We start from the raw sequence: 26657 nt of genomic DNA, 5'->3' as shown, positions 1-26657 counted from the left end.
CATGTGGTTGTCGCGTGGCCGTCCGCCGGTTGGGATCCAAAAGATCAGCGAGCGTTGACTGAGCCCCTTGCCTGCTTCCACCCATCTCAACGTTCCGCAGCTCCTAATTGCGTGCTGCGCGATCATCTAGTTGCGTTGCTGCGGCACAGGTCGAATGCATGCCAAAATACGCCCACCTGCGACAGGGCTCCCTAGCTTGTTGTAAGCAGCCGTCAGCATCGGGAACGTGCTCTCTCGTCTCTTCGTAAACATAGTAGAAGAGAGATTGGCCAACCACGCCGCAATGAAACATGGTATCAATACTGCGTACTGACATCTCAACACATGCAACATGCCTTCTGGCAGTATACGAAAGGTAAGTTCCAACACACAGTGATTGCTTTTTTCATATTCAATTACGCTAGAGCATCTAGAATCAGGGTCTGGTTATCGCTTGATATTTATATGTCTGCATTATCAGACGCGGACATCGGCTATGCGCGTCTAGCAAACTATCGAAACGCATCGTCTAAGCGCAGACGTCCAGTCTCGCTACCGATGGGTCGTGGTCGCTGACCTGCGCATCATACTCAGGCCATGTATTAACATGAATGTGCTCAAAGTCTGCCCTGCTCTTCTTGGCCAAGGACGGCGAGACGAACATGTGGTCCAGTTCCTGAGCGTTCATGTCGAAGAGATAGGTGTAGCGCTCGAGCTCGTCCTCGCGGACTACCTCGTCCAGATCCTTGAGCCCTGAGATCTTGGTGTACTCTTCGAGGGGTTGCACGAAGGCAAACTCGTTAAAGTCCCCTGCAGTCACGACGCGGGCGTTCTTGTCCTTGGAAAGGATATCCTGCAATTCAACGTCAGCCGTGCTCTCATCTACACTCCAACTTCATAGCTTCAGGGGCAAGAAAAGGCATTCCCTTCGTGCGAGCGTGGCGTTCTTGGTACCACCGAGGGACGGAGGTACGAGAAGCGTGCTGCAGCCACCCCTCTCCGCGCCGCCTTGCCGCATAGAGCCGCAACCGACTTATCAACGTACCTTGACGAAATTCGCGGTGAGACGCGCCTGTTCGAGACGATCATCTAGAAGCATATCGTTAACGACTGTTGCACGAATCTACTCAGATTGATGAACTCACCTACGCCACCATTGACTGGTGGTCGAGCATCTCCATGCAAACTGCTTGATCCTCCCTTTGAGCCAAAGTGCACATTGACCGTAAAGAACACATTCGGCTTCTTCGCGCCGGCCTTTCCGATGACCTCCCACTGTGCAGCCAACGGCTTTCGGCTCGCTGTCCAGGCGTCATTTGCCGGTTCGATACGTCCAGGGTTGTACTTCAATGTCGGGCCAGCAAGCACTTCGTTGGCATCGAGCGGACCGCCCGGGTTGGGCTTGTAGAGGCGAATCAGGTTCGGCTTGTACAGGTAGGCGACGCGGATGTTACCACCGGGCTGGCCACCGTCTTGATCGTCAACAGGCACAATGTCGGTGAATGTGTAGTTTGGGCCACCGGCTGCTGAGATGGCAGCTGTGAGTGTGCTGAGGGTAAGGTTTGCGGATACGACTAGACATGTCAGACGATTCTGTTCAATGCGTGCGACACGGGAGAGGAGTGCGGCTCGTATGCGCCCCGTCGCCGGGTACAACATTCGGTGAAGGAAAACGGAAACGCTGTGAAAGCTTTCTGTAGCACTTACCTGCGTCGTTGGTGGGACCATTGTCGTCCTGTACCTCCTGAATGAAGAGAATATCCGGGCTCTTCATGTAGTTCACGATGTGATTGGCAAGGTCAGGGTGGTGGTCAGATGTAGGCGCAAGGTTCTCGACATTGTAGTCGCCAAAGGTAATGCCATCGCACTTGCCGCTCGATACAAGCTTGGTCGCCGGAGGAAGAGCAGGCGTCTGGCTCTTAGTAACCTTGATAGCGGTAGTAGGGAGGATGCGGTAGAAGCCAAAAGCGTAGCTGACGATGCCAGTAATCTCCTCGACTGAATCGCCCATCTTGGTGCCAGTGGGGTTCTTGGTTCCGTCGAGAGGAGTTCCGATAACGATGGCCTCTGGGTTGGCATCCTTGTCAGTCAAGGTCAATCCACCACGGTCATTGCGACCAGAAACCTTCCAGTCTCCAGCTACCCAGGTGTCGCCGTACTGGTTGGGCTTGGTGAGCGCAGTAGGCTTCTTGACAGTGACCAATTCACCGGTCAAGCTCTCCCAGAAGTCAAGACCGTACTTCTTTGGCTGCAGCTCCGGGTTCGCAACGCTAATCTGCGACACGTTGTTTGGCACAGCGAATACATCTCCGCCATCCAGACTGCTGTATTGCTCATTTGGAGGGTCGCGGGTGTCTTTTCCGATAATCAGCGGCTTTACGGCAGCACCCGAGCTGAGTCGCCCCTGCAATACTGGTGTCGAGAGCTGGGTCAGGTAGATGTAGTCCTTGTTCGAGCGGTACTCCACCACCTTGCCTCCCACAACAACAGTATCGCCAACCGTCAGGTTCGTACCGAACGTGCGACCAAAAACGTATACAGACTCGGATGTCCGATCGTCGCGGTCAGGCTGTGTCGATCGCAACCAAAGACCATCGGGTCCCTTCGCCGTAACAACACCAGTAACGTTCGAAACCGTCTGATCTCTGTATGGCGAGAGAAACTTGTTTCCATTAATCTCCGCAATCGTCAGCGCAGTAGAAACCGCCACCGAAGCCGAAAGGGCAAGAAGTCGCGTCAAAGGCGCCATAACGAAGAGTAAAAACGAAGGTATGAACCGGAATAGCGTTCTCCAGTATTGAGGCTCGGGCCCTATCTTCTTATAATCCGCATTGCTACCATGCTACCATGCTACCAAGTCAAAAAGCGCGTTCCAAGAACCCGGTCCCGCTGCTGTCTATCAATGACGATCGCGCTACACTCCACTTGACCTGTTCCTGACAGTTATCGCCGCTGGCCGTCCGACCCATCCGTTACTAAACACCACCCCACCTCACCCTCGACTAACTCATCTTCGCGACTTGCCTATCACAGCCAGAGAACAACATACCACCGGCCATGCGCGAGCGCCGATAGCCCTTGGCAATACCACTGATTCTCTTGACTTTTTGTGCGTGTTCTCGACGCGTGCAGCGACACGCGTGGTTTGGTTGGTCGGAGTGCAGCGCTGGACCCTGGTTTGGCGCGGGCCGAGGCTGTAGCTTCTTTGGGAAGGTGGGACGGTGATTGGTCCGAAAGCGCGTGGTTGGGGAGATTGGAGCGGCGACATCCGCCCAGGCGTGGCGGAGGGCTGTCAATCAGGTGGGAGAGATAAGACACGTGTGGAGATGGCGCGATGGATGGTATTATGCGTGGTATAGGAGAAGCGGCTTGGGAGGTGTGGCGGTGGAGTACGCATGAGGGGCAGGTGGACGATGGATCGTGGATCGTGGATGGAGAGAGGATGGAAGCGAATGGGAGGAATGCACGTGGGCTGGGCACTGATCTGGACGGCTTGCGAAAATGGCGGATGTACGGCTTTGTGAGTATACAACCGGTGTCGACGCGGTTGTTACGTTATCTGAAGGTGCGCTACTCCTACTGCGTCTTTTACAGCTCATACACCTCATATAAGGAAAAGCTTCATCATGCTGGAGCCTACATCAACATGAACACATGAGAAGAAGGCGACGCGACGTCAATGTCGGCTCTATGGGGCTCGGTTCAGTTCTTCCTTTGAATATGGTGCATCGATTTCAACAACGGAGTACACATGTATGGGGACGAGGGAAGAGACGCAACACACGCAAAACCACAGTTATGCAGCATCAAGACCGCTGTTGAAAGCAAAGCAGCTTTCCGAGCTTGATTGCGGTAATAATGATACCGATGCTCGCCGTCTTCTTACGACCTTACAATGCGCAATACCACGACCTCACTGCCTGCGTCATATCTAACCCTGCCCAAAATAATAGCACCGCCCAGTTCCCAAAGTGTTCTGTCTACGCTTCATTGTCAGTATCTTCAAATCTTCTCCACTCTTTCTTCCAGAAGACATACTCATCGCGCTTGTAAATCACAAGTTGCCATTGGTTCGATTGTCGCTCATCCCTCTTCCTGCATGCCTCTGCAAGCGCTGCTTGCATCTGGGGGCTCGGAGTAGGACACGTCGGTCGCGCTGTGTTGCCTGTTGAATTGATTAGTAGGGTGACGTACTGGAGAAGACTTGTGAAACATAGACACACCTATTTCGACATTGGCATCGCGACTCTCGACTTGCGCGGAGTGGGCGTTTCCGTCACGCTCACTCCTGTTGGGTCGTTTGGTCGGGTTTGTTTCGCAATCGCTTGTAGCAGCCAGTTCCCGGCTTGCCCGACGCTTCTTGCCAGTATTTGCGAGCGAAGACCCCGGTGAGAGCGTCGCTTCCGGCCTGATAGGCGTTGGTCTTGAAGCCACAGGGCGGATTATGGTGTGAGGAGCGGGAGTGAGGTCGGCGGGCCTTGAAGCTACAGGCGGCGGTTCGAGGGCCATCATGACGATGGGATGTGTCAAATGGCCTATGTCTGTGGCTCTGTGGTGACTTCTACCTCGTAAAGACTGACTACTCAGTGGCTTGCGTGAACTAGATGAGGGCTTTGATTGGCTCTTTCCCGGCATTCTCCATTTACCTGGTAGCACGGAGTTAGTATGCTGGTTTGAAGGGCTGGATTGCATATCGCTTACCTGAACTGAGCAATGTCAAATTCTCTTGGAACTTTACACGCAGCCGACTCGGATCCTTGGGCGGGGATGTCTCAACCGGTGGTGGCGACGACGCTGGCTCTGCTGGAAGACAGATGTGATAAGGCGGTGGTGAGTCTGGTGGAGCGACTGCATGAGGCATCGAAGACTTTGACGAAGTTTCCGTGGACCGTTCCAACACGTTATCGTATTGCAACTGCATATGTCCTCGTTCTACATCATTGATCGCTTCCACGGCCCGAATGAGCTCACCATCATCATCTGTGTGGGTCGAATAAGCGACCAGGCGACGACATAGATCCAAGACAGGTCTCTTCGTAGTCTTATCGCCTTCTGTAAGCTCCAAGATGAGCTTTTGCGTTGCATGTTGAATGGCTTCTAGCAGGAGATCAAGCAACGACCGTGACGCCTGGCTTTCTCTGTAGTCTGCTTCCATGGCAGCGAGACGCTTGATCTCCGGTGAGCCACAGTGTTTGATTTCAAAGTATTCCCTTCGAATCCTGATCGCCTCGCGGGAAAAGTGCTCGCCTTCCAGGTACTCCTCAAGCAGAAAAGGATGCTTCACCAAGCTCTTTAGGTGAACTCCCGACATCGACCAGGAGCTGGGTACAACGAGCGGCTCAGAATCGAAAATCTTCGTTTTGGCGGTGCGAGCGATGTTATGTCGCAGGTCTAGACAACGCTTCACATCGCGAAGCTCTTGTGCGGCTATCTCCTGCTGCATATTGGCATAGTATTCCGCGGTGGCGGCATCAATCGCGTTCCAGGATGCTGGTTTGAAGAAAGGAGGACTGGGCGGAGGCTCTGGAGTAGCTTGAAGTTCTAATTGCTCCGATTGCGTTGAACCGCTGACATTTGCGCAGTGAGTTGTCGCTTGTTGTGCGGCCAGTTCGCCTGCGAGCGATAAAGGAAGGTCCATCGCGTATAGATCCGCATCCGAGTCATCGATGTCAGAAAAAGGCATATCAACAACATTGGTCATATCGAGAGTGTGGATCGTGTTGACATGGGTATCGATACGCCTTGGGGGATACGATACGATTTTGGAGTCGATGCTGTGTTCGAAAGGCGAGTGAGGAAGACTAATGATCTTGCCAGGTCAGTATTCAGCTCTTCTCGCCGGGCGCTCACTTACTAATGCAACAGTGCTGTTGAGAAGATAGCAATGTGAGAGTAAACAAATCGATATATTGAAAGTGAAAGAGCTCGCGGGTTCAAGCTCTTGCTTAGGTGAGGATGAAGCAATCACGATGCTCGCGTGAAATGAAGTGCCTCGTACGCTACGTGGCAGGCGCGGAGGTAGACTACGGTGAGATGCCTTCACATCGTAGATTATCTCATTCCGTAACGCTCACAAGTATATCCGCACTGGGAGTGGCTATTATTCCTGTCGCATCCCTAAGCTGCTGCATTCACGCTATTATGTCTATGCAAATAGGAAGTACCTATACAAGACAGTGCATATTTCTACTCATACCTTTTTGTAGAATGCGACACAAATTCCAGCCACCCCAAGTGCCCTCGTGATTGTAAATGAATTTGATCGCTCCTCCCAATATCGTAGTGTGATAGCCGCACCTCCATGCAGGTGCCGCGGTTGCGGGTGCACATGAGACATCTAGACACGAGCAGAAGCTCTCGCAACTTGCAACTTGCAGTATTCAGAGTATCACATGTTGATGAATAGGCAGTTTCGAAGATGATGTATGCTTCTACCCTAATTTATCCGTTGTAGAATGAGACAAAAACCATGCCCACCTCTGGTGACACTACGCCGTAAAGGGTTTAGCGTCCTCACCTTCCAGATGTCCCATACACGCGCAAGCCACAACACTGGAAGCTGCGAAGGAAGTCACTTCAGCAATTACGGTATAGAAACAGCAGAATAGAAAGCAAAAGGCTATAAATTATAAGAAGCTAAGAATACACGCCCAGGCATCCGCCTCCCCGTACAAGCGAGACAGCTTGCAGCAGGAGAGTGAAACGGAGGGTATATGCCCAAGTCGCTAGAAGAAGAAGAAGAAAGTGGATATCAAAATCGACATAACAACATCAAACGGTACCCATCCGAAAGTCCATCCCAGGAAAACCGAGTCCAAAGTCCTACCTGTCCGGTCCCAGATCCTGTTTTCCGTTGCCAAACCAAGACATACAACTCCGCTACCCATACCTCATAGACCCGTAAACCTACAAAAGATAGAACTAGTAAGAGATGTTTAGAAGGCAACACCAACAGCCCCTGGACTCATGACCATCGCACTTGCCCTGCCATTAACGCCAACGTCCTTAGCACTAATCTCCATACCCTTGAGCAGATCAAAGTTAGGACTCATAGGCGGCTTCACATTCATGGCACTGCTCTTCCTTGTCGTCGCGCTCAATGGACCAGCCTCAGCCGCAATCTCCTTCTCCTTTACAAGCGTCAAGGGAGCAGGTACGCGGCGGAGTTTGCGGGGCGGCGAGCAAGTAGCGACAGTGGAGGCGAGAGAGTGGGTTGTTGGCGTAGGCGAGGTGGAGCGGGTGGAGGAGTAGGATGTAGTAGAAAATAGGGTTACAGTGGCTGTGCCGTTGCTTTCTTGGCTCTCTTGTCGGGTGTGTAGGGTGCGGGAGCCGGATGTTGAGGGACGAGAGGTTGAGGTAGGGAGGGCGGGGTAGGGCGAGCATTGGTAGAAAGAGTCTGCTGTTTTTGGCGTCGTGGGACGCGAGGAAGAGGCTAGGGTGGAGGTGGAGCGCTTGAGCCAGGCTCCTAGGCGGGCGATGGGTGTGGTGGGCGTAGCGGGTGGTGGCGGCGTGATCGGGTTCGAGGTCAAGGGGCCGGTGTGAGCGAAGGATGGTGGGGAGAGTGTAAGTCCCATCGTTGCTCGTCGAGGCGCGGTAGCTTCTGGGGTGGCGGCGAGTGGCTTGAAGCCCAGAGGAGCTGAGAAGGCAGAGCCGATGTCCGAGAGGGTCTCAGAGCGTACATGCATACGCATGGACGGCGCGATGTAAGGCACGTGGTGAGATGGAGAGGGTGGAGGACGATTGATGAGTGCGGGTGAATGGGCGTGGGAGCGGTAGGCGCTGGCACGGCGCTCTTCGATTATAGTGTTCAGTTCGCGGATGGCATCATCTACGTCGGTCTTTGTACGGCGAAGACTTCCTGGGCGAGAAGATGGTGCAGTGTTGGCCCGATTGCGCGACGGTGATGGGAGACGTGAGAGCACACGGGCAGGCGACAATGTGCCGGACGTGCGCGATCTCTGGATGGTGGGCTTTTCAAGCATCTGATCAACGGCAATCGGCGAGTTCTCTGGCAAGTATGCTAGAGTGGGCGTAGCCATGGTACCCATGGTGGTTCCTGAGAGTCTCCTCTCGTGGGTGGCGGTGCTCTTCTGGCTCTGGACACTGCTCCTTCGAGAATGCCCACCGACGGGTTTACGTTGGATGACGAATGATGAGGCAGAAGGGTTTGAAGATACAGAACTCGTACGTGAGTCTCTTACGCGGACATGGGCTTCCGCAGGACGCTCCAGCTGCGCCGGTAGGCTAGCCCAGGCATCCTCACCGTCGAAGTCAGGCAGTGGAGAAAGATGTCCACAACCGTCAGGAAGGTAGATGGATAGCTCAAGCGGACGGAAGCTACGACGACGGCGAGTAGGCACGGAAGCATCATCGAGCATTGAAGGCATATCATCAAGACCATCGAAGTGCCGAAAGTTGGTTGGGCGACTGATGCTAGGCCTTGAATGGGAGCGCCTTGGTCGCGCAAGGGTCGAGATGCTTGCACGAGACGAAGCACGTGTAGCGTACTCGCGACTGTTGGAAACCCATTGTGAGACGTGACGGCTCACCGACTGACTTGTCGATGGGCGTTGAAGTGTTGGCTCCGCGCAAGGTTGGGGTACGGGACGCGGTTGCTCGTAGCATATGCGCATATCAGTCTCCCCTATGCATCAGGACGTTAGCGTTATGTTGGATCGATCGGGATTGCCCTATGCGGCTCCAACATATTGGATGTCTGTTGGAGCATCGCCCGGGTATAGTCGTGCATCAAGCAGATTAAGGAGAGCGTAAGCGAGTGGCATGGTGCACCTCAACAAGAACGTTGGAGTTGGGAACCAACGGACAGCAGACTGCTATGATCGAGGCAGGAATCTGTAGAGACGACCGCAGAAAAGAGAGCGCAAAGTGAAAAGACAGTTGTGAGGATGGAGAGTCGAAGAAGGGATCGAACTTACCAGCGGCCCTCAGCGCATTTCTCCCATCGTCCACAAAATCCTCTTTTGATGCACAGCATCCAAACTTGATGGCCAGCCATGGGGACCTGGGTTCCTTCTCTTGCATATTCCCGTAATTCATCTTCTTTTCACGCTGTAGACCAGTACAGCTAATAACCCATCATCAAAATGATCAAAAGCAGTCGAACAAGAAGCGTGACAGAGAGTGTGGTGCCTGAAGCAGGCAAAAGCAAAGACTAACAGATACTAGAAGAGAGTAGTAGAAGAAGGTCGGAGGAAAGGGTAAGGATGAGAGAGGAAAGGCTGACTGCGCGAACCATTCGGATAAAGTCGCAGCCTGTCGACGAATGTGTTGTCCTGCAACGGATGGTTCGCTTCTAGAATGCGCAAATGCTGGAGGTCTGGCCGTCAGGAACAGCGAACCACTCGCACTTCACAGGACGACAGTGGCTCGCATGTTATAGATGAGGCCTGTCCCTGACCATTCTGTACGCGCCCAATGGCAGCGCATCCCTACCATGGAGGTTGTCAACTTCACCAGCTAGCTCGTGTGGAGGCTTGCGCGCATTGAGGCGAAATGGTAGGGTGCCGGGTGTGATTGGCTAGGAAAATAGAGTAAGCGCTCGAGGCAGAGCGGAGACTCGCAGTAACGTGGACCAGTGACGAGGCAATAGCGCTTGCGGCTTGAAACTGCCAGAGGCCTTGTCGGCATGTGGCGCGCTGGGTCCCTTTTCGTTGGCAGATCTGGCATCAGGGCTGTTACTCCATATCGCCATGTTCGAGCATGCGCACAGCTGTCGCGTCCTTGGGCAGATCACCGCGACATGGCGGGGATGCCTTGGAACACTGGCCTTTATCTGCGACGTTTGAAACATGCGCATCGTAACGAGCGTCATTGTTTGAGACGCGCACGAACGGATTTCCGATATATGAGGGTAGTGTTGAATTGATGGGTCCGTGATGCCTGGGTCTGGTGGAAGGTGCAAATCACGCGTGCGCCTGCCCCATCGGTTGCTGAGGCTCTCGCCAAGTTCGCTCCCGCACCGGCATGTATGCCAGGATGTGCGACAGCGAATCAGTCATCTACTCACGATTTCTGGTATAAACCTTCATGTTAGCGGGTAGTTTGCAATTGGTGAGATGCATAATTCATGAAACAAGCACGTAAGAAATCAACAGTCAACTCATCCAATCATAGACAAGAAATGGACTTTAGAGGCGGCAGTGAAGATAGTCTATCCATCTTCACCGGTGCCAGCGCATTGAGAGTCTTGGAGGCCTTATGAAAAAAGCTCGTCTCGTCCTGATTTGTACCCATTCCACAGAAGCGGAAGGGCAAATCTCCACCTATATCCCGTTTGGGGTGAAGGTTTTTATCGGGCTTGGTTCATTGGCCGCATGATTTAGATGACAGCGGAAACGAATGCACAATGCACAACGGACCGTACTTTGCACTTCTTAGGCAGATGTATAGTAGATGAATTTCGCCGTAGTTATGCTAAACGAACAAGGATATCGCTGACATTCTAACGCCGCAGGAAAAAGATATCGCAAGGTGTAATATGTGGCATAAGCTTGGGTATAAAACAGATCAATGGCCCAAAGTCTGACAATGAGTGCCTCCTTGAGATCGGGATCGGGATCGGGATCGCGTCATCACTCGGCATTCCAAGCGTTGCGCTCTTCTCTGAAACTGCCGTAGGACGGACTCGGATGATCCTCGGCCTCTTCACTGGTCTTCTGGTTGCTGACATCGCGCGTTTCCCAGTGATTGGCCTCGCTAACAATGTGCGGCTTGATGTCGTGTTTCCGCTGTTCCTCTTCGCTTTGGTTCTCGGTGAACGCATAGTTCAGGTTGTGCTCAGCTTCTGGGTTCTGCGGCTCAGGCTCATCGGGGTTGAAGCCTTCTCGAACCTCTTCTTCCTCGCCTGGCTCGTATGTTTTACTACAGATATGGTTAGTTTGCTATTTGGACTCGAGTATGGAGGGGAGACCTACACAAAGTGCTTGGAAGGAACCTCATTCCATCCTGGACCACCTTCCTTACGCGCTCTGACACGGTCGACTTCTTCTGCCTGATGATCCTCGACAACGAGATCCACAAGCTGGCTCTTGTCCGATTTCGCTGAGCTGGAAGAAGAAGACTTCTGGCGGAGAAGGTTGCCAAAGGGCGCACGCGACTTGGAATGTGAGGACTTTGAGCGGGATGACTCTCCAGTGCTCGACTGGTCGCGTTGTTTGCCCTTGTCTACAGATTCTTGTAGATCCTGAATTTGGCTCTTCCTCCTGCGCTTGTTCTCCTTGGTGGGTTGCAGTAGGTTTCGGTTGGTCGATGCGGTCAGAATGTTGGGATCGGCGTACATGCGGTCTTCACGAGATGGACGGTGGGCTTCGATGACGGGGTACTACAGCTAGGTTAGATAAGACACAATTGCAGATGGATGTATACTTACGTTCCAGTCTCCGAACTCCAGCGTACGTGCGTTATCATATAAGCGCTCTTCCTCGGCGTCCAGATTGGGCTCTTCGACCACGTCGGGTGTGCCGTACTTGGCACCTTCGCCTTTGAGGGCCTTGTGCGGCCCTGGACTCATGGCTCTAGCGCGGCTCGATGTGACCTTGTTAAGGAGTGGTTCATGCTCCGATGCTTGCCCAGGCTTGGGGATCCAGTACTTGCCCTTGCCTCCTCGCTCGTATCTCATGCCTTCGGCCATGCGTGCAGCACGCGATGATGACTCCTCGTGTGCCAGCACATTGTCGCGCGCATCGAAGTAGCGATATTCGTAGTGATTGCCGGCAAACGTTTCCTTGGTGTCTTGGATGAGATCCAGGGGACCGAAGGCGTCGCGCAGGGCATATTTGACAGGCAAGCGGGCGGCCGATATGGTATCGTCGGCGTAATCGTGCCAAGAGAAGGCATACCAGTGGGCGAGTGCAAACAGTGGCATCTCGAAGCAGATGAGAGCATCCTGTACAGCAGCGGCGAGGTTGTCAGGGCTGTAGCCAGGCACATCATCTGGAATGGCGCCCAGGAAGACGAGAATGGATAGGAAGAAGCCTTGCCAGTATGAGGCGAAGATGATGCCCTTGATGCACAAGAACTTGGGCATAGGCCGGAAGGGCTTGAGATCGGTAGACATGCACACCCAGAACATGGCAAGGGCGTACAGACTGATGGTGATGCTGACGTTGTAGATCATGCCACTCCAGAAGTAGCCGGATGTCAAGCCTATGTAGCCTTCCTTGTATGTGCCTGTGGCCTTCATGATGATGGTAGCCACAGACAATAGCGGCTTGACCCATGTGTATTGCAGGATGCCGCGCTTGATGGCGAGGAAGGTATGCGGGTCGGATATGTCGATCTTGGAGCAGACGAGATTGAGAGGCCAAGGGTGGGAGACGGGTGCGCGACCGGTCATGAGAATGATGAGGGCGCGTTCGCCGCCGATGAAGTTGATAAGCAGCTGGAGGAAGGTGTAGATGGTGAAGGCCTCATAGACATCTCTGAAGGGCTCTACATAGGATGCAGCTATGGTCGACACCAAACTGGCCCACGATGCGCCTGCGTAGATAGGGACCCTTGATAACGTGAGCGATGACACACGACAGCTGGAGAGAGGGCTCACATGAGGAGGATACGGACGACATATCGCTGTAGCACCGGCTTGCGGTAGTTCTTCCTATGAATCGTTCAACACATGTATATCGGTAGGTGGAGGTGTTCCTCACGTCTGTAACCAGACAGCACTACAGCTACGTCAGTTCATGTCATGCAAGATGGAAGCTCTACTGCCTACACAAAAGTGACCAGACTCGCGACCAGGGCGCATACGCCGGCCACGATGATAATGGCACGTGCAAACCGGGCGCCGGTGCCGCCAGACGAGAAGTCGGCGGCCGTGAAGTCGGGTGGGAGGGTGCCTAGAGCCATGGTGAGGCGTGGGCCAGCGAGGGAACGCAACAGGAAAGAACTGAAGTCGCAGTCCTCGGTCGGTCGTTGCTAGAGGGACAGGCGGTGGTATCAGCGATGGAAGGCAGCCATGGTGTGTGCTGTCGACTTGCGCCGGGCGTCGAGCGGGTGGTCTTGTGCACGTTTGCCCTCCACAGTGTGGTAGGTTTGCGGAGAGGCAGCACAGGCCCAAGCTCGCTTCCCTGCAACACGCCCATGACGCGCATCCTGCCAGCTGCCGGGCGCGCCTCGAACCTCAATCGGCCCTGGCCCAGTAGCGCCGTCGTCCCTAGGACATGCTCCAACATTTCCACGCCATTGTCGCCCTACCCGTCTCGAGGTATCAAGACGACGCGTGAATGCGCCATAGCGACCGGGCGCTCCTTCCTCACTGCTCGTCCACAACAATGCGCGACTTCCCCCTCGAGCCATGAAGACACTCACCCTCCTACACACAACGCGCTGCAGTCATGGCGGGAAGAATCGTCGCGGAGCCTCTGGACCCGCGCGACGGCTTCAACTGGGTCTTCCTGGTTGAGCTGCTCATCTGCGGCATCCTGACCATCTTCTTCCTCTTCTACTTCAACCGCCTCTTCGCCACGCTCGTCTCCTACGGCATACGCGCCTACACCTGGCGCACCTTCGACGCCTACATCGACATCACCTCGCTGCAGATCTCCTTACTGGGCGGTCGCATCTTCTTCAAGGACATACGGTACCATGGCCATAACGAGACGATACTGGTGCATGGCGGATACATCACCTGGAACTACTGGCTGCGCCGGGTCAAGGATGCAGGTGTATACACCGACGGCGATCCTGTCTCCGAGGCCGATAGCGAACGCACACCAAGCACCCCGAGGAGCCGTTCTGGAAGTCGAAGCGGGAATCTAGACAAGGCCGAGAAGGGAGGCAAACAGACGCGGAAGGAGCTACCATGTCGCTTCTCCATCAAGATTTCAGGGATCGAAGCCTTCATGTACAACCGGAGCCCCGCATACGACGGTATCATCGATGCAGTTGAGAAGAAGGCAAAGGCCGCTGCCCAGGATGCAAGATCGCCGGAAGGGTCAGTGGCGGACTATGAAAAGACGGAGAAGGAAGAGCACCACCACATCAAGTTGAGGAAGCCACACACCGACAGCGACAAGAACGTCAAACGAGCCGACACAGGTAGATCGACCTCGTCAAGCCCCAAGAAAGCCGACATCCCTGCCTTCCTTCGACTCCTTCCCGTCCATGTCGACATTGTCAAGGGCGCCATCGTGGTAGGGAACGAGCATACGCTGGCCGTCATAACCGCGCAGTTTGAGAAAGCTACCGGCACTCTTGATGCGTCCACCTGTGGGCCACTGGATGTGTACCAGCAGCTGTTCAACTTCCAAGTCACCCATCCCGTCGTGCACATGAAGCCCAACCCCGACTACAAGATTGGACAACTCGAGTCCGCTGTGCAGTATAAACAGGAAGCAGCAGGGGGCGTTCCGGAGGACTCCATCATCGAAAAGGAAGCCAGGCATAGGCGGCATTGGCGATGGCTAAAGAGGATTCCTACCTGGGCCGGACTCTTTTCCCGCGACTCGGATTCTATACATACGCACACCCGGTCAGGCACGGCCAATAACCCGCCTTTGAACTCACAATGGCACTTCCCTGGTCGCGAGCGCTGGAAGGGTCTGGCAAGGTACCTGGACGATACTACCAACGATGGTCACGGCGAATGGGACGGCATCGAATACGCCAAGACATCATTGATCGCCGACTGCCCTTGTGTCAACGTCTCCTTCTATTGGGATGTCCCTGGCCCGGTCCAGAACGATATCGACCAAAGCACGCAAATAGATCCTGCTCGCCCCTACGACATCAACGGAAGCATCCCCCCTGATTATGGCATGGACATACAGATATTTGGTGGCACTATCAACTACGGACCCTGGGCGGATCGCCATCGCGGAATCTTCCAGAATATGTTCTTTCCTGGCTCGCGGGTTGACGCTGTTCCCGCAACGCCTTTGAAGGCCGGTGAGCTCCGTGTTCAGACAGTATTCAAGCTTTACCTCTGTATCGAGAAAGATACGGTACTACGCATACCAATCCGCGAGCCTTCCAAGGACTGGAAGTGGAAAGGGAAAGCCCACACACTAGCCACACACGACAAGTCTGGCGCTGATAAGAATAAGGGCAAGGCCAAGTCTCGCATCAGGAGAGGGAAACGTCGGGATGCTGGCGGTGCACAGAATGTCCGTCCGTTCGCGTGGATCGATGTCAAGATAGCCGAGCAATCCACTGTCAATTATGTCATGGATATGTACGCATCGAAGCAAGGATACCAGAGCAAGGTCGATGTCGATGTCGCAAGCACGGAGATCTCATCCAGCGTCAATCATGGCCTTCTGTGGCGTTCCGGCCCCATCGCTCTTGACTGTGACCTCTCTAATCCTCTTGGATGGAACACTTTACGAAAATGGCTGTTCAACATCAAGTGTCAAGACCTGGAACTGTTCTTGCTGAGAGATCATATGTTCCTCATCATGGACCTCGTAGCTGACTGGGGCTCTGGGCCGCCACCCGATTACTTTCTTTTTGTACCTTTCCAGTACTTACTTAACGTCGACTTTTCCAACTTCAAGTTGTATCTCAACACAAACGACGCTAACATTATAAACAACCCCTCTGATCTAGAAGACAACAACTTTGTCATTCTGTCGGGCCAAAACTTACAAGGAGAAGTGTTCATACCTCTAGACAAATTTCGGCCACTTGAAAGTGTGATCAAGTTCGATGTCAAGGGCCAAAATTTGGGTCTCGAGATTCTGATGCCTCAGAAGAACACATTGCGCACTTTCCTGCAGTCGCCGAGAGTGGCTCACCTAGGCGGACTTACTTTGACCGGCAGTCATACCTTGATGAACGAAACATCAACGATGCACACCGACAGGCTCTTCATGGACATTCAAGGTCATAAACTCAGTCTTGAACTGTACGGTTGGCTCATACATCACTTTATGAAGATCAAAGACAACTACTTCGGCGACGACATGCATTTCAAGACACTGGAAGAATTCCAGGGGCTACCAAGTGCAAGCCTAGCTGCAGATGGAGCCCAGCCGGACGCCCAACCAGCCAAGCTTTCTAACGACCTGGACGTAATTCTCTGTATTTCCGCCGATGAATCATGTGCACTACTACCAGCCAATCTGTATGCAGCGGGGCGTGGCATTCGAGCCGACCTTCCATTCGTTTCAGCAGACCTCAGGTTTACCAACTACTACATGGATCTGATGGTCAACTTCAGTCCCATCAGCGTCTCTCTTGGGGGGTTGGTACCAGATACCGAGATACCCAACGAATTCACAAGTGGGCCTACGGAGCTCTTTGTGGACTCCACTGTCATCTTTGGACACCGCCTTTTCGGCCTCCCTCCAATCGAGCCGACCTATGTGTGTAGCTGGGACTTTGATGTAGGCAGAATATCGGGAGATTGCACATCCGAGTTCATTGAAACTGCGGCAGGAGCAGCACGCTCATTTGCTTTCACTCTCGACGACGATGAAAACACCCTGCCCCTCACTGAAGTCCCAGTGATTCACGATGCGACGTACCTCAGACTGAGGACCGATGAGGTGAGTATCTGTGCACACATCGCACAAGAAGCACTGCTGTTCAAAACGAGCCCCATCAGTCTCGACTTTAATGATCTTGCTGGAAGTACGTTCTCGCAGCGACTCAGTGTCTCAATACCAGACTTTACGATCACAGCTGTTCCATCCAAGTCCGTGGCGCATCACAGGACGCGCCCCAAGGAAAAAGAAGCGGTCACCACGCAGGCTTACCTTCAAACTGCCTTGTCGCTAAATCTGCTGACGCGGAAGTTGGACTTCTCGGAGGAGCGCGCGCAACAGCAGGCTCACATACGAATGCACGACAAGCGGACGAATCGAACTCGGTTTCTGCTTACCGACGAACGCGGTCCTTCCTCTTATCAAGACGATGCCAATCGTCAGTATGTGCGCACACCAGCAATGCAATATCCTGATGTGCCTCATCCTATCTTCCTCTTCCAACCACCTCATCATACCAGCTCGTTCACGTCATCCAAACAATCCTCAAATGCTTCATCGTCCAAGGCAGCACGGCTGCGTGCGACTAGCAAGCGCTCATCATCCTCAAAGTCGATCGCCAGCAGCATCCGATCCGCGGTCAGACACAAGACAGTCAACAAGACTGCGGCTAGCAGTGAAAGTCGAACCCTGCTCAGTGGATCACCAAAACCAGCAGGGGCCAGGTATCGATCTTACTCACCTTTCAAGGAGGATGAGCATGCCAATTCAGGCTGGGTGCCATCTTCCGTTGCATACTCCAGCAGCCTGGCTGTACCTCACTTTACCTTCGATCGGGTCGAGCCTGATCTGTCGAATGTTCCGACATTTCCTGCCATACCTCCCACCAACTATGTTCAGGATGCGGATGACGTTGTCTTCAATGATGTGTCGACAAAGCATTTGGATGAGAGCTTCACACACAGCAGCATACTCATTAGCGCGGAGCCAGGTATACGCGTCTTTTGTACACCAGAGTTCGTTACATGTGTATCGAGTCTGATTGAACTACTCCAACCGAAGCGTCCTGAGGACATGTTGGACGAGTTCCAGGTCGATGTGATGACCAAGATTCTTGAGAATCGCAACCGACTAGAGGGAAAGGGTAGTTCTGTGGAGTTCAATGTCCGCATCCCTTTCACACACGTTCGTTTCCAACACACATTCCAATCACACTCAATGAATGAGACCGGGCAGGACCAGTACGATCTCATTCTCAACAAGTTGACTTTGGCGGCAAGGATCAAGAAGTTTCCGGGAGAGCGAGCTGGCGAGAACTCTCTTTCATTGCATTCCACTCTAGGTTCGCTTGGCCTGTCAGTGACCGAACGCGATGTTCATGGCGAAGGTGGAGCAGTTGCTGTACAGGCTGAAATCAGGGATGTTTTACTGTGGATGATGCAAAGCAAGGAAACATCGGTAAATGTTTCCTTTCGGTCTTTGGAGAACGCCGTCGCAAGCAAAAAAGTTGAGTACTTGGCCGCACTCATCCATCGCACAACGTTGTTATCGGAGAAACTGGTGACAGGATTTGCCGAGGTCGAGCAAAGACAACAAGATCGACTGCGCTATCTGGCTTGGTACCTTACAAGCGTACAAGACCAACACCCAGATCCAGCTTTTCTCACCAAGGCGTCGTACGCCCTGCGAGCTGCTAGGGACCACTTGCGCAGTCACGACTCATGGAAAATCATATCCCGCTTTCGATACACCTGGCAATGTCTTGCGCAATCGGAGAAAGATGCTATCCTCGGTGACTGCTCGCAGCCTGATGTGGCATGTCCTGAGGATGCGGAGCAGAAGATCATCGCAATGTGGGACCAGTGGCGCACGTGGGATTTGGCGCATGTGAAGAAGAGTCTCGCAATGAGATCACTCTTTGGCCATCTTGAGGATCCACTTCCGACTCCTGATTCTGCACCCGTACATGTCGACATCAGGTCCGCTGAGATCAAATTCATCATTGACCCCGGGCCAAGACAAAGCGAGGTGTCGTTAGGTTTGTTAACCCTGAACGTCGTCTTGCTACCTCCGACAGAACCTGCTGGGCTTATGCTGGTAGACGCCAGCATCCCGAAGAAGTCCACCATCGTCCAAATCAGCTCAGGAGAGATGTCTCTACATGTCCAGTGGGAAATCTGTGAATTGGCAGAGTCGTTACTTGAATTGTTCCAAAAGGAAAATCTAAGAGCAGCACAGAAGACAAAGTCCATTAGTCCGCCATCCAGGCACAAGTCGAAGCCGACGTTCGACCATGATCTCCAAGTAGTATTTGCGACCGACAAAGTTCAGATCACACTAGACACTATCAACCTTCGAAGCATCAACACGGGCAGCAGCATGCGATTCTCGTTCCTCGACGCCGATAGCAGAGCATCCGGACATGGTGAGATCATATCAGCTCATCTGGATGTGGATGACGCTGTCGGCGAACTATCTTCCCACTCCCGGCTTTTGGCCAAAACACAATTCGAACGACCAAGCATCTACTTCGCCATGGTGGAATCCGGAGATGAGAGCAAACTGACCAATGAGATCAAGGTGGCAGCTGCCAGCCGCAGGATCGTCGTGAAGGTGCAAGAGGATGTTCTGGGCCTAATCGAAGTAGTCGATAATGTACTAAAAGACGAGATTGCGTACTTCCATCGACAGTCCACAATCATACAAGAAGTCATGAACACGACCTCGGACAACGATAAGCCTCGCAAGCCGGCCACCGAGTTGCCCAACATCTCGCTTGCGCTGTTCATGGATGCATACCAGATCGAGCTTGCTGTGCTCCAGCCACTCGGCTGGTCGATAACAGGGTCTTCTGGTCGTATAGCTGTCATCCCTACCCTTGGCAAACATGTCACTTTGCGTGTCGATTACGATCTCGAGGCCAATTTCCATCGGCTCTACAGCACCTCAAAAGACGGCTCTCATGTCATCAGCTCGCTTGAGCTGCCTCCTCTCAATGGAAGAGTATCTATAACGCAAACTGAGAATGAGACGAAAGTATTGGCGTCTGGTATCGTCGAGATGGTACACGTCCAGGCTTCAGAAATACAGTCCTTCATCGCGACTGTCAACAAGCCAGAGATGTCGCACATGTTTCAGGCGGTTCAGGACGATGTTGGGGTGCTGAAGACACACATTGAGGAGCTGTTCCCGGCCTCAGTAGAATCGCCAGTAGTCAAAGCTCCGACCTCGTCCCGGGATGTTTTGTTCAGTGTGCAAATGACCTTGCATGGCATGCATATTTCAGCTAGCGCTCCTGGTCAACATCCAGACTCACCAACAGCCAATCTTGCATTCCGACTGTCCACGGTGCAGTTGAGGGCTACGAATATTGACCTCGATCAGAGCATCCTGTTGTATCCAGAAGCTGTGGTTCGAATTCATGAAGTCACTATTGACATGAATCTGAAAGACGCGACTTCCTTCCGCCAATGCGGTAATCTTACGTTCGGCGCGGTTTTCCAGGCCACTACAGAGAAAGACTCTGAACCTGCCCGCAGGGTCTACCGCCTGCGAAGCTCAGGGCTGGAGGTCAATGTTTTCGCGGACACAGCGTCAGCGGTCGTGGATGTGATGAATCATCTTCAAGACAAGATCAAGGACCTGGACCTCTCCAAGGAGAAGAAGTATCTGCGTCGCCTCCGACATACAAAGAGCAGAATCTCTCATCGACGCGACCGTAGCGTCAAGCGCGACGCGCATCAAGACTCTGACAGCATCAGTTCTGGAGCTCTCTTCACATCAACGTACTCCTTGGAACTACTGGACCTACAGGTTAGCTGGATTGTCGGAAACTCTGTGGCTCCGTTCCCAAGGAATGAGATCCACGATCTTGTGCTTTCTTTTGGAAAGATTGACCTTTCAACGCAGAAGGATGATGCCGCACGCTTGATGATCGAAGAGATGCGGCTGCAGATGGTACCAGTATCGGCAAACAAAAAGCTGCGATCGCTCAACTCCGCGTTGTTACCGAAGATGGTGTTCAACGTAGCATATGCATCCACCAAAGACACACGCAAGCTGGCATTCTTTGCTGCTGGTAAATCGCTTGACCTCCAGCTCGATTCACATTTCGTCTTACCAGGTAATGTAATTGAACGGTCTATCGCCCTCGCTGGTAAGAAGTTCCGGAAAGCTTCTGCAAATTGGAGTATGACTCCGACAACTACCGGTGCGCAGCGGAAGAATCCTTTTGGGAACAAACGCCTTGCATCTCTAACCGCCGACATCAACTTTGCCGGAGCTGTCGTGCACATTCACGGGAGCGATGCAGCGCCGGTTCAAGGTGCTTCCGGCCGAGCTCAGCAAAAGGGACGTTATAGCCAGTTTGTTGGTGACGAGTCGAAGAACAGTCTGGCCTTACGCGCGCCGGGCGTGGCTGTACGCGTCGAATATATGGATGACGGAAGTGATCCTTCTCTCAACGCCGAGCTTCGTGTGGATGGGTCGACCAATACGTTACTACCGACTGTCGTACCCATCATTATTGACATATCGGATAGTATCAAGGCCGTAGTCCGCGAAAAAGACGAGGATGCGGACGAATCACCTCAACAGCCCCAAGATCAGTCTAAGCCGACGGCGAAGCTACTTGAAGAAGATAACATCATCACCGCGGACCCAACGACCATCTTGGGCAGAACCAGACTGAACCTGGGACTTCGAATATGCAAGCAGGAGTTCAGTCTCAGCTGTCAACCCATCGCTCGTGTCACGGCAATTGCCAAGGTTGAGGACATTTACATTACCGTCAATAGCGTGAAATCTCAGGAGCACGGTCACTTCTTCGCTGCGTCAGCTACGTTCGAGAAGCTTGTAACAACTGTGCAGCATGTCTACTCCCGGGAGTCGACGTTTAGCTTGGACGTGGAATCGATCGTATTATCATTGATGAACAGCAAGCATCTCAGTGGTACTAGTGGCATATCAGCTATTCTCAAAATCAACCCGACGGCTCTGCAAATCAATGCTCGTCAACTGCAGGACTTCCTGTTGTTCCGAGAGATCTGGGTGCCACCGGAAATCCGCCGAGCTTCCAAGCCCACGTCACCTAGCGCCAACTCAGAGCCACAAGAGTACCTTATCCAACGCTATCAGCAAGTTGCTGCCGCCACTGCATTCCCTTGGAACGCCAATGTAGCCATCGCAGATGTGAAGGTCGACCTAGATCTGGGCCAATCTATCGGAAAGTCATGGCTTCACATTCACAACCTGTGGGCGTCGTCCAAGAAGACCACCACATCCGAACAGAACCTTTGTGTCGGAGTGGAAAAGATTGGCATAGAGAGTACAGGCCGCACTAGTGGCTTCATTGAGCTGCATGAGATCAAAGTACGTACGTCGATTGGATGGCCATTACAAGAGGCGGACACTCGTCAGACACCACTCATCCAAGCATCAGTAGCTTTCCGTCAGCTACGCGTCCGGACTGGGTTCGACTTCCAAGCTTTTGTCATGGCGGATATTGCGGAGTTCGGCTTCCTGATGTACAATGTTCGCCCAGAGGGTGAAGATGTACAAGATCGGTTGGTGGCTATACTCGATGGTGGCAAAGTACACGTCTTTTGTCATGCTACGAGTGCCGCACAGGGTCTTGCGCTATGGCAAGCGATTGAACGGCTGATTCAAGAGAACCAACAAGCATACAAGCAGTCTCTCAGGGATATCGAAAAATTCCTTCGTCGCAAATCATCAGTGCCGGAACCCTTTGAACGATCAGGATCAAACAGCCAGCTCATCGCGAAGCCCGACGAAGACAATTTCAAAGCTCCAATCTCACTACATACCGATGTTGTGGTCACGTTGCGGTCAATCAGGTTTGGGGTCTTCCCATCAACCTTCATAGACAATCAGGTCTTAATGCTCGAAGCTGGTGACATGCAAGCGCGCTTTGCCGTCGCACTGGAAAAGAAGACCAAGATTCACTCCAGTCTTGGGATGACGTTGGGCCAACTTTCTGTCGCACTGGCTTCGGTACCCACACCGAAGAAGAGCAAACCCGTGACCGAACTCACCGTTGAAGACGTGTCCGCGAGTGTCAGCTCTGCCCGCGGCGGCACCATCCTACGCGTACCCAAAGTCATCGCTACAATGCACACTTGGCAAGTACCCAAGGGAACACACATCGACTACCTCTTCCGCAGTTCCCTAGAGGGCAAGGTAGATGTCGGCTGGAACTACTCGCGCATCTCCTACATCCGTACTATGTGGTCAAACCACTCCCGCACCCTCGCCTCCCGCCTCGGCAAACCCCTCCCTGAGTCCAACATCAAAATCAGCACATCTCAAACGCTGCCAGACGACCCCAACGCGCCCGCATCTGATTCTCCCTCCACTGCTTCAGACAAAACAACCGCCATGCCTTCGAACCGGCCCCGCGCCCCCTCCGTGTCACCAGACGGCCAAGAAAAGATCACAGCGGTGGTGAATGTGCCACAGTCACGCTACGAGTATACGCCGCTCGAGCCGCCGTTAATCGAGACACCACAGTTGCGGGATATGGGTGAAGCGACGCCGCCGTTGGAGTGGATTGGGTTGCATCGGGATCGCTTGCCGAACGTCACGCATCAGATTGTCATCGTTACGCTGTTGGAGGTTGCGAGGGAGGTGGAGGAGGCTTATGAGAGGATTTTGGGGAGCAGTTGAATGCAAGACTAGGAGTGAAAAGAGGAAACATGAGAGGCGGATGTGAATAGTATTGGGATGTATATATGTTAGATATGCTTTTGTCGGAGTTAGAGACCTGGGCTTGGTGCATTAGGTATTTGGCGTTTTGTAAAAGTGTGTTCTGCTGTGTAAGTATTCGGCATGATTTTAATATGTAAGATGATCTTGTCATTTGATGTCCTTCCGGCTGTTGCACGTAGCATGTTTAGCTCTCCCGCCTCCGCGAAAGCCTTCGCGAAGAGGCAATCGCGTCGCGTCGCGTGGTGACGTCAGACGCTAGGCCGCCAAGCCATCAACAAAACCTTGATCCACCAGCCACCACCTCTTTCCTCGAAAATCCCTCGACAGTCTCTCAACCTTCTCATCCCTACATTATCCAGATGACAAGACTTTGAGAATACTCTGACAGCCACAATCCACACAGGTTCTGCGTGAGCTATGCTAATGAAATACCATCTTCCAGTGTGGAATTTACGGATCTTGTGCTACCCAGCGGCGGATCTGGCGGTACCAAATGGAGCACAGCATGGAATGCCAGTGCATTTGCCCAGGAGCCAAACTTGAAGCCTCTTCTCGTCTCGAACAGCGGGCTGAGTCGCACCCGAGCTACAAGATCACACCCTGTGTCTTTTGTTGACACCCCCTTAGCCACGTCCACGTCAGCCTCATTTCGAAGAGGTTGTTTGGAATCCCGCTGCGTGACGCACCTCATCTAGGACTAATCAGAGAAACCTCATGCGCAACTGGCTTCCACCTCTGTCGGCTCTTGATGTCCGGGACCAAAGAACAGCACGCTCGGCAAAGCTCGGCAAACGGTCGATGAAACGCTGCTCGTCATAATTAGCTGTCCTGGTACAGAAGGAGCTCATGACACGCCCAACGACCTCTACCATATCTACGGGTCGTTGCCATAACGCGGAATATACGACAAACCATCTCGCTGTTGCCAAGTTCATTGATGAGGTTTCCGATAGCGCAATTCCACCACACTTGACTCGCCACTACCGCGCACACGTTACAAACAGGAACTCTCTAACTGTCCTCATCACTTTTGAACATGCGGTAAAAAGGATAATATCCTCACCGGCGACCTTGAGTGAGATATCGACACGTACTCGAAGAGGCTAAATGTAAAAGTCGGGTCACGGTAGGGCTTAGCCCGATGGATCTCGTGTCAGCGCTAATTTCCTATCCTCGAGTCCTTGTACTACACCTGTTGCCATCCCTCTCCTCCGACTTTACGCGAAGGCCAACAGGATGACTTTAAGTAGTCACGATGACCCACATTGTTGCGTACTATCTACGGCCAGACCGACCCAAAAGCCTTCGCGCACAATTGCAGCCCTGCGGTTGTAAAGTAAGCAGCTCGAGCCACAATCTGTGGCAACCACGAGACGGCGACTTGCTCACGTTTGTAGGTATCGATCCACCTAGCATTCCCCAATCTGCCTTGAGATCGCGGCTCTGCCAATGGTAGTACCCCAGGGTCTTGCTACGTTACCAACACTAATACTCTTAGCTGCCAAAATGGCTGCAGATAAGGTAGTGCAGACGTGCTGACTTTGTAGGAGACGGCTGCAGGACCTCAATCTTTGGCTGTTTGCACTTACCAGGTCCTGCACCTTTCTTACTTGGCAATACACGGACCGGCCAATGCAGGCTCCGATGGCGAGGTCTGAAATCAGCGGACTCTGCATCGCAGACAGCAACTCAGAGTCAGGCTACGCCCAGCACCAAGCTTATACGTTCACCGGAAGTCCACCAGATTCAACAGATGCTATAAAGTATTCCATCGCACCTTGGAATTCTCTCTGATCACACTTCATAGCCAATCTCGAGCGAAAGACGCCACATCCAACATTCGTTGACAAATGGACGCCGCCAAAATCCCGATTTCAATGTTATCATCGTACGCACCGACCCTCGACGGCATTCACAATGGCGAGACCAACCTAAGCTCAGATCCATTCAAGTTCAGTCACGGACTTGCTGGTGTTAATCAATCTGCCAACGACATGTTCATCCATATTCTTATCGCGACGGCGCTGATACCGACGATACTTTCCTTCTGCCTTCGTATCATCGTCGCCGCCAGGAACGATCGACGACGAGTTTCAACCATTGCTTCATGTAGAGGACAAGAATTCTGGGCCCGGGATCGCTACGCCTTCTGGGGGGCCCTCAAGCAGCACTTCCTGTATGCGCCAGCCAGATTGACCAAATACCGGCAACCAACGGGAGCCTCTACGGCTGGTGTAACTTCGGTCTCACTACCCACTCGCGCTCATGTGGTTGTGATCGCTCTCTATATTCTGAGCAATACAGCGTATTGCTTGGTAATATCTGTGCGCCCACGTTCCGAGATGATGGCCGAGTTTCGAGGCCGCTGCGGGTCTCTAGCCACCTTCAACCTCGTCTTCACGATACTCTTTGCTCTCCGGAACAACCCTCTAATCAACTTGCTCCAGGTCAGCTACGATACCTTCAACCTTTTCCATCGATGGACGGCCAGACTTGTCGTAGTGGAGGCTATAGCCCATGTTTCCGCGTTCCTATACAGCACGTACCAGGTGACCTATGATGGGCAAAGCGGCTGGCACAGTGTGGGCCGGCTTCTACAGCATTCACTGTCGTATCGAAGCGGCCTTGCAGCTTTCGTCGCCTTCGTATTTCTCATGATACATTCCATTGGCCCCCTCAGACGCTCATTCTACGAAACATTCCTCTCACTGCACCGCATCGGCATTGCAATAGCGATATCTGGCGTCTACTTTCATCTGGCGAAACATGCCCTACCCCAACTGCCTTGGATGTATTTGGTTGTCATTCTATTGTCACTAGAGCCCCTAGCTCGCTTCCTTAGGATATTACATCTCAACTTCTCGTGGAAGAGGAAAACATGGACTTCTGTCAAGCTGGAAACATTACCCGGAGAGGCGACGCGTGTCACTTTCACTCTACCCCACTCGTGGGACGCGAATCCCGGATCACACGTTCAGATCTACATGCCAAGAGTAGCACTGGTGGGGTCACACCCGTTCTCTGTGGCTTGGTCCCAGCAATGTGGGAACGCGAAGATCCTGGGGGAAAAGCTGTCCTTCACCATCGACGACCCTGAATCCCAGGATGGACCTAGCACCGTCTCGTGCATCATCCGTTCGCGCCGAGGGATGACTTGTGCTCTTCATAAATTGGCAGCGAAATACGAGAACACTCAGGTGCACTTCTGGGGAGCTATAGAGGGACCGTATGGTGGCCAACACTCGCTTGACTCATACGGCACTGTCGTGCTTTTCGCAGGAGGGGTAGGAATTACACACCAGTTGTCTTTTGTGCGACATCTGCTCAAGGCACACAACAGCAATACAGCCGCCGCAAGAAAGATTGTACTCGTTTGGTGCATAGCCAACCTTGATTCCGTGGAGTGGGTGCGGCTTTGGCTTGACGAAATCGCGTCATTACAGCATTTTGGCGAAGTCGTGAGCATACGGGTCTATGCGTCCAGAATGGGCTCATGCGAACTTGAAA

The 26657-nt window shown here is 53.0% G+C and overlaps 5 protein-coding genes across 5 annotated transcripts; 1 reads left to right on the top strand and 4 right to left on the bottom strand.

The window, feature by feature from the left end:
* Positions 1 to 508: 508 nt before the first annotated feature.
* Positions 509 to 2728, bottom strand: J4E84_002571 (uncharacterized protein; the record flags this gene model as incomplete). The annotated part of the gene is made up of 4 exons (XM_049385193.1): positions 509 to 832; positions 1025 to 1068; positions 1125 to 1553; positions 1687 to 2728. The coding sequence occupies 4 exons, from the start codon at positions 2726 to 2728 to the stop codon at positions 509 to 511; spliced, it is 1839 nt and encodes a 612-aa protein (XP_049247216.1).
* A 1231-nt stretch (positions 2729 to 3959) lies between these two features.
* On the bottom strand, positions 3960 to 5680 carry J4E84_002570 (uncharacterized protein; the record flags this gene model as incomplete). The annotated part of the gene is made up of 3 exons (XM_049385192.1): positions 3960 to 4144; positions 4203 to 4625; positions 4681 to 5680. 3 exons carry the CDS (start codon positions 5678 to 5680, stop codon positions 3960 to 3962), a joined length of 1608 nt encoding a protein of 535 aa, XP_049247215.1.
* A 1234-nt stretch (positions 5681 to 6914) lies between these two features.
* J4E84_002569 (uncharacterized protein) lies at positions 6915 to 8027 on the bottom strand (the record flags this gene model as incomplete). Its single annotated transcript, XM_049385191.1, has 1 exon — positions 6915 to 8027. One exon carries the CDS (start codon positions 8025 to 8027, stop codon positions 6915 to 6917), a length of 1113 nt encoding a protein of 370 aa, XP_049247214.1.
* Positions 8028 to 10571: 2544 nt separating this feature from the next.
* J4E84_002568 (uncharacterized protein) lies at positions 10572 to 12846 on the bottom strand (the record flags this gene model as incomplete). The annotated part of the gene is made up of 6 exons (XM_049385190.1): positions 10572 to 10860; positions 10914 to 11320; positions 11369 to 12494; positions 12542 to 12595; positions 12645 to 12662; positions 12713 to 12846. 6 exons carry the CDS (start codon positions 12844 to 12846, stop codon positions 10572 to 10574), a joined length of 2028 nt encoding a protein of 675 aa, XP_049247213.1.
* Positions 12847 to 13334: 488 nt separating this feature from the next.
* Positions 13335 to 23108, top strand: J4E84_002567 (uncharacterized protein; the record flags this gene model as incomplete). Its single annotated transcript, XM_049385189.1, has 1 exon — positions 13335 to 23108. The coding sequence occupies one exon, from the start codon at positions 13335 to 13337 to the stop codon at positions 23106 to 23108; it is 9774 nt and encodes a 3257-aa protein (XP_049247212.1).
* Between the last annotated feature and the right edge of the window lie 3549 nt (positions 23109 to 26657).

Source organism: Alternaria hordeiaustralica (assembly GCF_023758085.1).
Source record: "Alternaria hordeiaustralica strain BMP 2776 chromosome Unknown scaffold_3, whole genome shotgun sequence".
NCBI classification, from domain to species: Eukaryota; Fungi; Ascomycota; class Dothideomycetes; order Pleosporales; family Pleosporaceae; genus Alternaria; species Alternaria hordeiaustralica.
The sequence above is the reverse complement of the archived record's forward strand: the minus strand, read 5'-3'. Positions and strand labels throughout refer to the sequence as shown.